Raw genomic sequence first — 10,343 nt, 5'->3', positions numbered from 1 at the left:
TCTGGTATGTGTCATTGTACATAAAATTGTGTGTCATTAATGAATATCGGCCCTCTGTTGGGATCCTGTCCTTATGAACTTTTGATTCCCAGCAGAGTTTTCCCACACTACCAGTCATTTCAAGGGACTTTTTGTCCATTAAAAACTGAAGAAGAAAAGCTTTGACAGTCTTACTGGGTTTTAGCTGTCATCACCTCAGCTTCATCATATTCTTTGTGTGTATATAAGCCACTGCATTGAATATGCTTTACAACACCTGGAAACATTGACTTAGAGATGCTCAATGTGGGTAACTATACACAGACTAATTGGTTTGAATCCGTTAGCATCTAGTATGCCAAGGGTTCCGTGGTCCGAACTAACACTAATTAGACACTTTAATAGGTGCAGGAAGGGTCATACAGTAAGCTAACAGCGGGGATATCCACGTTTTCCCTCTCTATGAAGCTCCAAACAGTAGGAGGTGGGGACAATACACCAATTAAGAGTGGAGAATTTGCGTGAGAATCGCTGAATAGAAAAGAAAATTAGTCATATGTTGGGGCTACTTTTACGAGCTCAGCTCATTATTTCGCGCTTTCATGGTAATTATTGCCGGTGTGATCTCATAAAACGCAACCATTGCTCATACCTGCCAGTCCGTTATTAAGGATAGCAGAGTTCATAGACTCGTTTTTATTGGTTTCCAGTCGCCCAACAGTGGAACGTGACGCTAGTTTCTCTGCCCGCCTGCTGATGTCATCATGTTATACAGATATGATGAAGGTTTTTCAGGTGAGGGGGAGGAGGAAGTGGCTTGGGTGTGAGTGTGTGTGTGTGTGTGTGTGTGTGTGTGTGTGTGTGTGGGTGGTTAACCACTGGAAGGGCACTCCATTCATTGTCCATCAGCACTGACTAATCATATCGCGGCAACAATGTAAATCCGGTAGCGCAAGGCCATGCGTCTCTGGAAACATAAAACTGGCTGAACCAAGAGCAGACGTGCTGCGGAAAAAGTGTGCTTTCAGCGAGAGCGAACGGGAGAGGCCTTAACAAAACAATCGCCAAGGTCTGTGGGCATTGTATTTTGTGGGCTGCATACTGGTTTACTGATAGGCCTCTGCAGTAGGTCAGAGCCCTGGCCGAGGGAGCTGTCTGCTCGCCATGGTGCTGAAGTTCTTCAGCACAGGCGCAGCAAAGCACAGGTGGCTACTCTTATCACCATAATGTGTCTTAAAGATTGTGTTTGTCCTTCATCTTGACATTTCATTGTTTACAGAGACGTTTACATTGAAATACACGCTATTTCCGTACAAAACCACAGTGAGCTTCCAAACTATGTCATGGTCCTTGGGTTGCTATGGAACCAATCTTAGACTACTCCCCAAATCACAAGAATCAATTAGAATCTGCCGGAAAATATTACATTTATCAATATTTTACAAACATGTAACAATCATCCTTAGATTATCTTTATAACTAGGTTATGGTGGGGTATGGGAATAAGATTGTTAGCTGAACTCACAGTCGGAATTAATTTGTTTGTAATGCCTTTCTGACCCTCACAAACTGGACAAACGTGATTTTTCTGGATTTAATCATTCTCAGAATGAACTTCGCCTGGGAACAAGTTATTCTTTGTGTGGCAGAGACTTTAAATCAGTAATTTGACTGAACTCAAAACCTACTTTGAAAAGACTGATGACCCACAAAGGGACTATAACAACTGGGCATCAACAAATGCAACCTCTCCAGTAAAGTTCATGAAATCATTTTCAGACTGAACGTAATTGGAGACACTGCGCGTCATACGCTATCACGCAAAGACAACAGCTTGTAACATTTGTCATTTTCCGTTTGATCTCTTTTTGCTCTGTCTGTTTAACGCAAATTACGCACAGTGCCAGGCAGTTCTACTCTGCACACACCCTTCCCCCTCTCCCCCCACTCTGACCCACCCATTCTTTCTCCTCCTTCACCAGCCTCTAGTTAATAAATAGCGGGGCGCCTTGAGCCCAGAGAGCTAACGCAATAACGCAGACCGTGACATCTGCCCGAAGCACACGTATAAATACGATTGAATTTGATATGGACTCCAAAACTTGTGGACCGCGCCGAGGAAGATCTTTCGACTCCGTAAACACATGCTATGAGGACAAACAACTCAACTATGAGGTGAGTCGGGTATTTCTTTTTCTTGTTAGGTGGTAAAAGGAGGAAAGGCGACACATTTCGTTTTGCGAAATTGTCAGTTCTCACCAGTCTAACAGGTTTTTTTTCTTTATCAGGGTGTTTAATATATTTACAGTAATTTGGAAGTGTCATTGTATCAACAGGTGTCTACATTGGGCTAACTATGCACACATTGTTATGTAGTCACTTTAACATTAAGCAGCCCTTGTTACAGTGCAACTGTACTATGCAATGTAACATAACATACTGACCAATGAAGACTATCAGTACAATAGCACTCAGTGCCTGTTGGTAAGATAATGCACAGCCCTTACAAATACTGTCACCCACTCATCATGTGTGTCGTGCACTGTAGTACGTACTACGTCCTGAATGGCAATCTATTTTTAACTTTTTTCCTTGCTAGCTGAAAGGTTCATTCAGGTTCTTAGTAATTTATTTGAGTTCCAGCAGGACCTTTATCTAACGATTCCACCCATTTCTCTTGGTTCTCAGTTAAATAAAGTCAACAGAGTTGACAAAGGACTCTCTAATGAAGTCACTCAAGGGATCTGGGATTTCTAATATTCTCTCTCCTTTCCTCTGGAGCTCTCCCTTCTCCGTGTGAGTGTGTGTGTGTGTGTGTGTGTGTGTGGGGTTGTGTGTGTGTGTGTGTGTGTGTGTGTGTGTGAGGGAGGGAAAGAGAGAGAAAGAGAGTGAGAGAGGTAGGGATAGGTTGTCAAAGTGTTATCTAAGAGATAGCTCTGAGGCATTTTGATTTCTATATTTGCACAGCTTGAACAGGAAATAATAAAATTGGTTGCTGACAGCCAATTGTAGCTAATTACACGATACAGCAAACCTTTCAAGTATGTCAGGGAGATTGTACTGTTTGAACTGGTCTTGTGCTGAATGGCTAGAGCATAAAGATGCTATAAAAATGTAATCAAAATGCAGGTGGCAAATTTCTTTTTCTATTCTTTTTCAAATAACCCAATGGATGAGAATATGAAGTTCCAGTTCACACACAGTGTTTACTGAATACTATTTAATACTTCTAAACACCTGGGTGGAACACTGAAAAAAGTAACATTTCTACACTTTTTTTGAGGAATATTTTCAGGAATTTCCAAAGCTTTCCAGGCAATGTGTGTTTGTCTAAGTGCAGAAGTTAGCAAGTTTAATACTCATCCTGTCTGCCCAAGCCTGTGCGGCATAAAAATAAGAAGAACAACAATAATGATAAAAAAACAGTAATAATAACAATAACAATAATAATAACAACATTGACAATAATAATATTAATAATGTGTAATGTTATTATCATCTCTCTGTAAACAATACTATATTTCTGCACTTCTGGTTCGATGCTTACTACATTCCATTAGTTTTTGCACTCGTACTACTCTGATCTGTAATCTTATCTAATTTGATCTGTGAACAGATGAACAAGGCCAACTTCAGCAAGATCGAAGAAAATAAAAAACTGACATCCCCCAGGAAGGGCCATGCTGCCATTCTCTTCTCTCTGAAGAACGAGGTCGGCGGGTTGGTGAAAGCCCTCAAACTCTTCCAGGTACCTCCACATCACCTGGGGATATCATCCGTGTTTTGACGTATCACACATACACCGCACAGGACAGACAGTTCATTGTTGAGTTTTTGTTTATGTGGAATTTGTGAAACTCAAATCAGCTCTGATATCAACCCTGTGGAGTTGAAGCAGCGTTTCTGGCACTATGGTGATTCTGATTAATAGGTAAATAGATGGATAGATAGATAGATAGATAGATAGATAGATAGATAAATAGATAGAACAATATATAGATAGATAGATAGAAAGATAGATAGATAGATAGATAGATAGATAGATAGATAGATAGATAGATAGATAGATAGATAGATAGATAGATAGATAGATAGATAGATAGATAGATACATACATACATACATACATACATACATACAAACATACATACAAAGATACATAGATAGATCTAAGAGACAGAAGCTGGGGTGGGGGGGGGAGGTTAGGGTTAGGGTTAGGGTAACAGACACACAGATTTTCCAGAGATAAATAAACAGGAAATTACGTACTAACCACACGTGCACCATTAAGGACAGGTTTACATATCTATGGGAAATCTCTTTACAAGTGTTTGTAACTCCTCCCAAAGCAGCTGCCTCTTAGTTTGACGAGAACCGTACTGAGCAGTCCTTTACGGTGCAAGTGTGGTTAGTACGTCATTTCCTGTTTATTTATCTCTGGAAAATCTCGGTCTGTCTTTACAAGTGTTTGTAACACCACCCCCCCCCCGACCCATTTTTTCCCTCTGTGAGGGGCATTGTGTTACCTCCTAGAATGAAATATGCCGTACAAATACAGTTTGATTTGATGATTTTATTTGATTTTATTTCATAGATATGTAGATAGATAGATGTATAGATAGAGTGCTTTATTGGAAATGGAAAATATAGTAATTCACTTGTGTGTTTGGTCCTCAGGAAAGTCACTACAACATTAAGCGGCGAAACTCTGAGTTTGAGGTGTTTGTGGACTGTGACAGCGATCACCAGCAGCTTAGGGACGTGATTCAGCTTCTGCAGAAGCACATGAACCTCTCTGACATGGACCTTAAGGACAACTTCAGCCTGCCTGAGGATGGTACTGTTCACATGACTTCAGAATCTCATGAAATTAACAAAATTATATGTTTTTTTATAATACACATTTCTTCATTCAGTAGATGTTTATTTTATCCAAAGCAACTTATATTTCATTGCAGGTACACATTTTAAGTACACTGCTATATCAATTGAGCTACAAATGCATATTACTGTAAAAATATTTAAAATGTCCGACATATACGATTTTAAGATGTCCGAAATTTAAGATATTTTAAGATGTCTGACATATACGATACTTTAAGATGTCTGACATTTAAGACATTTTAAGATGTCCGACATATAAGATTGTAAGATGTTTTGTTTTGACTGTGTTTTAGATATGGATGGAGTCCCATGGTTCCCCAAGAAGATTTCCGATCTGGATCAGTGCTCGAATCGGGTTCTGATGTACGGGTCAGACCTTGACGCAGATCATCCTGTACGTTTATCTATACTGAGCCAATCTTCATTGCAATGCTTTACCATCAGTGTATGCCGTAGAAAATACACAACACTCTGTAACCTGGTTTGACTTGCACATATAATCTGCTTGCACTTACAAATCAAACTCAAGCAAAGTATGTCACTGTACAATACAAGTCCTACTAACATGGACTGTCTGTTACAGGGTTTCAAAGACAACGTGTATCGCAAGAGAAGAAAGTACTTTGCAGACCTGGCCATGGGCTTCAAACAGTAAGTTGATTTGATAAGTATGCCTCTATATGTCATTTTGTTTGTGTGTGTGTGTGTGTGTGTGTGTGTGTTTGTGTGTGTGTTTCTATGTATGTATGTATGTATGTATGTATGTATGTATGTATGTATGTATGTATGTATGTATGTATGTATGTGTGTGTGTGTGTGTGTGGGTTTGGGTGCTGTGTGGGTTTGCTTGAGAATATGAGGTGATTGCAGGGTGGTCTAACAGAACAGACAGAAAATATTTCAGAATCCAGGGAGCTATTACTGTTTGTGGACCTGGAGAGAAAGAGACGGATTACTACTCCCATTCATTTCAATGGCCACTGCTATGCAAGCTGCTTCAGCCCTGGAAGTATAAGAATGACTTTAGATAAGCTTGCTTCATGTCGCTCAGTTTTGGCTCCAAGACTATGAAGAGCCAATCAGCTGAGCTTCAAATGACACATGACCACAGTAACCAAAACCATACAGTACTTGTTCATTACTGAAACCAGCCAATGCGGGAAACAAACTTCTATAGCTGGTAGCTGATGCTAACTGACTGAAGCTAACCCTCTATAACCTCCTTTGCCCTTCTCTCCCCCACCCTCCCTCCCTCTCCCCATCCCCTTTCTTCCCATCTACCACCCCCACCCCCCACGCAGTGGTGAGTCCATCCCACATGTGGACTTTACAGAGGAGGAGGTGCAGACATGGGGGGTGGTGTACCGGGAGCTGAGTAAGCTGTACCCCAACCACGCCTGCCGGGAATACCTGAAGAACCTGCCCCTGCTCTCACAGCACTGTGGGTACCGCGAGGACAACATTCCACAGCTGGAAGACGTATCACGCTTCCTCAGAGGTCAGATACACACACACACACACACACACACACACACACACACACACACACACACACACACACACACACACACACACACACACACACACACACACACACACACACACACACACACACACACACACACACACACACATAAGAACACATTAGAACACACACTATAAATTACTTTAAATGTCTTTTGTGTGTATTTGGCATGACACATGTGTGACATGATTCCCACTGACATTTTTGTTGTTGTGTGTGTGTGTGTGTGTGTGTGTGCGTGTGCCTGCTGCAGAACGCACTGGCTTCACCATTCGGCCGGTGGCTGGCTACCTCTCTCCACGTGACTTCCTTGCTGGCTTGGCGTTCCGCGTGTTCCATTGTACCCAGTATGTACGCCACAGCTCAGATCCTCTCTACACACCTGAACCGTGAGTAAAGATTTCATGAGCTTCTTACTTATTATAATGCAATTAATTTTATCTATTTTAAAATATTTATATTGTGTGTTTGTGTATGACGTGATGTGTCTGTGTGTGTGTGTGTGTGTGTGTGTGTGTGTGTGTGTGTGTGTGTGTGTGTGTGTGTGTGTGTGTGTCTACCCTCCATTCTCCTCCCCAGAGACACGTGTCATGAGCTGCTGGGCCACGTGCCGCTGCTGGCAGAACCCAGTTTTGCTCAGTTCTCTCAGGAGCTCGGTCTCGCTTCCCTGGGCGCCTCCGACGACTCCGTCCAGGAGCTCGCCACGGTGAGTCATCTACCGATCACACTACAGCTTATCACATCATCATCCAATCAAACTGCAGCTTATCACATTAACATCCAATCCCACTACAGCTTACCACATCATCATCCAATCACACTACAGCTTTCCTCTTCATCATCCAATCATGCTAAAAAGTACTTTACCTCAAAATCATGCAATACCACTGTTAAACTTAACATCTAATCATAGTATTCTGAAGATTAATACAGCATCATCCAGTCACAGGACAATTAAGAATACTACAACTGTAAGGTTTAAAATATCTGGTGGGCATCCAACGTACACCTGACATGGAGCTTAGTTGAGCTTGCAAATGTATTGAGCACTTCAATTTACAGCTAACTCTATGGGCTACAGCTAACCTCAATTTACAGCTAACCCAATGGGCTACAGCTAACCTCAATTTACAGCTAACCCAAATGGGCTACAGCTAACCTCAATTTACAGCTAACCCAATGGGCTACAGTTTACCTCAATTTACAGCTAACCCAATGGGCTACAGCTAACCTCAATTTACAGCTAATCCAATGGGCTGCAGCTAACCTCAATTTACAGCTAATCCAATGGGCTGCACACCATGCTCTAATGATCGACAGTTACATAACAGCAAACTGTACTTTCTTCCTCCCTCCAAAAGTTGGTTTATTCTTCATTGCTTCTCCTCAACCTCATCTCAATCGCTGTTTCAAAATAAAAATCCCTGCACTCTTAATTTGCTGCACGACCAACACTGGTCCCTGAGTGACATTTCTACACTGCAGAAATAACCATTGGCTGTTACGTTGTTCGTGTCATGCCCCTGGAGATTACTAATTTACTCTCTACTTTGACACAAAACAAAGCAGGAATAACAGGGCAAAATCCCACTTCATTACATCCTGGAATATTTTTACAGTTGTCTCAAAAACTGAAGTAATCTTTTTAAGAATACTTTTCCTGTTGTGAATAGTTTCACCTTGTAACCTTTTTTTTCATTTGTCTTCTGACCAATAAACATTGTGAATCATAAAAAAAAGTATTAGTGTCATGCCCTAGTGTGTGACTTGCAGTGGTGCAATGGCTAACTCTCTACCCTCTCCTGTGATTCCAGTGTTACTTCTTCACGGTGGAGTTTGGCCTATGCAAACAGGAGGGGCGACTCCGAGCATATGGAGCTGGTCTGCTGTCTTCCATCAGTGAGCTGAAGGTAATGCCAACCCCCCCAGCAAGAAGTCATGTTTAGTTACATAGCATGTTTATTAGCATAGCATGTTTAAAAATCAGAATCAAACTCACAACGCATGGAGCTGGTCTGCTGTAATGCTAATCACACCAAAAAGAAGTTGTGTTTATTTGGCACATTTCAATGTACAGCGTTCTGATACTATTAACTGAGTTACAGTCTGATGCAAAAAGTTTTGATCAACACAGTATTTCAGTTACATAACAGCAAACTGTACTTGGAAATCTGAGAGTCTAGTACTCGAACCAGTATAGATTGTATGCAGTAATTAAGTCTTGCATTTATACGTTTTGAAAGTGCCACAGAATAGTTTGTTTGGATATTTGAATGAAATTGGTTCATATTGGATAAAGGATCAAGTTTATCTTGTGTAAAATATTACAATGTGTTTGTACTAAAATTAATGCTTTGCCATCGTTTGTGTCTTTCACCAGCATGCTTTGTCTGGCAAAGCCAACATCCTGCCCTTTGACCCTGACGTCACGTGTAAGCAGGAGTGCCTCATCACCACCTTTCAGGACGTCTACTTCCTGTCTGGGAGCTTTGAGGAAGCCAAAGTCAAGATGAGGTGACTGTGGGCTTCCTATGTGTTACTTCCTGTTTCCTGTTTCTTTGCTCAGAGGTTCACGTCAGCACTCAAACCTGCATCCTCTTTTCTCTCCGCCATCTGCCCCTTTCTCTCACCCTTCACCTGCCTCCCTCTCACGCTCTGCCCCCCCCCCCTCTCTCTTTTGCCCCTGCAGGGAGTTTGCTAAGACGATCAAGCGTCCGTTCAGCGTGCGCTACAACCCCTACACCCAGAGTGTGGACGTGCTGAAGGACATGCCCAGCATCAACAGCGTGGTGGAGGAGCTCCGGCACGAGCTGGACATCGTGGGAGACGCCCTGCAGAGGCTCAACCAGCACATGGCGGTCTGATCACCGCAACCCACTGCACCGCACCGCAACACAACCCACCGCACCGCACCGCACCGCACGCCTGAACTTGTACCCTAAAACACTTGGGGCTCTGATCACCCCGCTACGCCATCTGTGTCCTGTACCCCACAATACCAGGGGGTCTAATCAACCTGCTGCACCCCTAACCATGCACCCCTGAACCCCTGACCTCTGATGAGTCCCGCTGCACCCCTTAACCTTTAGCCCCGTACCCCACCACCAAACCCGCCCCACCCTTACTGCACCCCAAACACACAGCACAAGCCCACACCACCCCAAGTCAGGCTCATTAAGCTCACTTCAGCGGATCATAATCCACCAACATAGCATTTCAGGATGTAACCAAAGCAAGCTTCCTACAAAAACACACATACCCCGGCACCACTCAACTTCTCCACCTCTGTTTCTCTCTGTGTGCCACTACAACCACCCCCTCCACCTTCCCGGTGCCACTCCAACCACCCCAATCCCCCCCCTGTGCCACACCATACCACCCCCTGTACCCGCTCCAATGCTCCCCCTTGCCATCCCAATGACCCCCCTGACCAACCCAATGCCTGCCCTGAACAACACCCTGCCACCGCCTCTACCCACCCCAATGACCCCCCCCCCAGTGCCACCCCTGTGCCCGCACATGTAACCCCTCCCAGGTTGCCCTGTACCCATCATCTCCTTACACCTTTGCCAAAGAATCACTGAGCACCAAAGATACTCAGCACAATTCAATCAGTTAAGTGTGTTGATGTGTGCTTGTCTGTCCTGCACTATGTACTGATAAGATGTTGATGTTCAATGAGAAAAGAATAAAATTAATGAAATTTGAACCACTGACTAGATGTTAGCTTTCTAAGAATGCTATACGTAGTCTTTAAGAAATACACACTTATATATATACACCACTTATATACACACACACACACACACACACACACACACACACCCATATTTACTGTGATAAGGTGGTGCTAATGGTTTGAATACTATAGAGGTCACCATGTATATCAAAACACTCACACTCACACTCACACTCACAATCACACTTACACTCACACTCAGACTCACACTCACAC

The 10,343-nt window shown here is 42.9% G+C and overlaps 1 protein-coding gene across 1 annotated transcript; it reads left to right on the top strand.

Annotated features, from left to right (window-relative positions):
- Positions 1-3,595: 3,595 nt before the first annotated feature.
- Positions 3,596-9,252, top strand: LOC308366898 (tryptophan 5-hydroxylase-like; the record flags this gene model as incomplete). The annotated part of the gene is made up of 10 exons (XM_080840688.1): positions 3,596-3,727; positions 4,657-4,816; positions 5,157-5,257; positions 5,447-5,514; positions 6,165-6,361; positions 6,642-6,777; positions 6,968-7,094; positions 8,203-8,298; positions 8,769-8,902; positions 9,078-9,252. 10 exons carry the CDS (start codon positions 3,596-3,598, stop codon positions 9,250-9,252), a joined length of 1,326 nt encoding a protein of 441 aa, XP_080696814.1.
- Between the last annotated feature and the right edge of the window lie 1,091 nt (positions 9,253-10,343).

This window comes from Sprattus sprattus (assembly GCF_963457725.1).
Source record: "Sprattus sprattus genome assembly, chromosome: 6".
Taxonomy (NCBI): domain Eukaryota; kingdom Metazoa; phylum Chordata; class Actinopteri; order Clupeiformes; family Clupeidae; genus Sprattus; species Sprattus sprattus.
The sequence above is the reverse complement of the archived record's forward strand: the minus strand, read 5'-3'. Positions and strand labels throughout refer to the sequence as shown.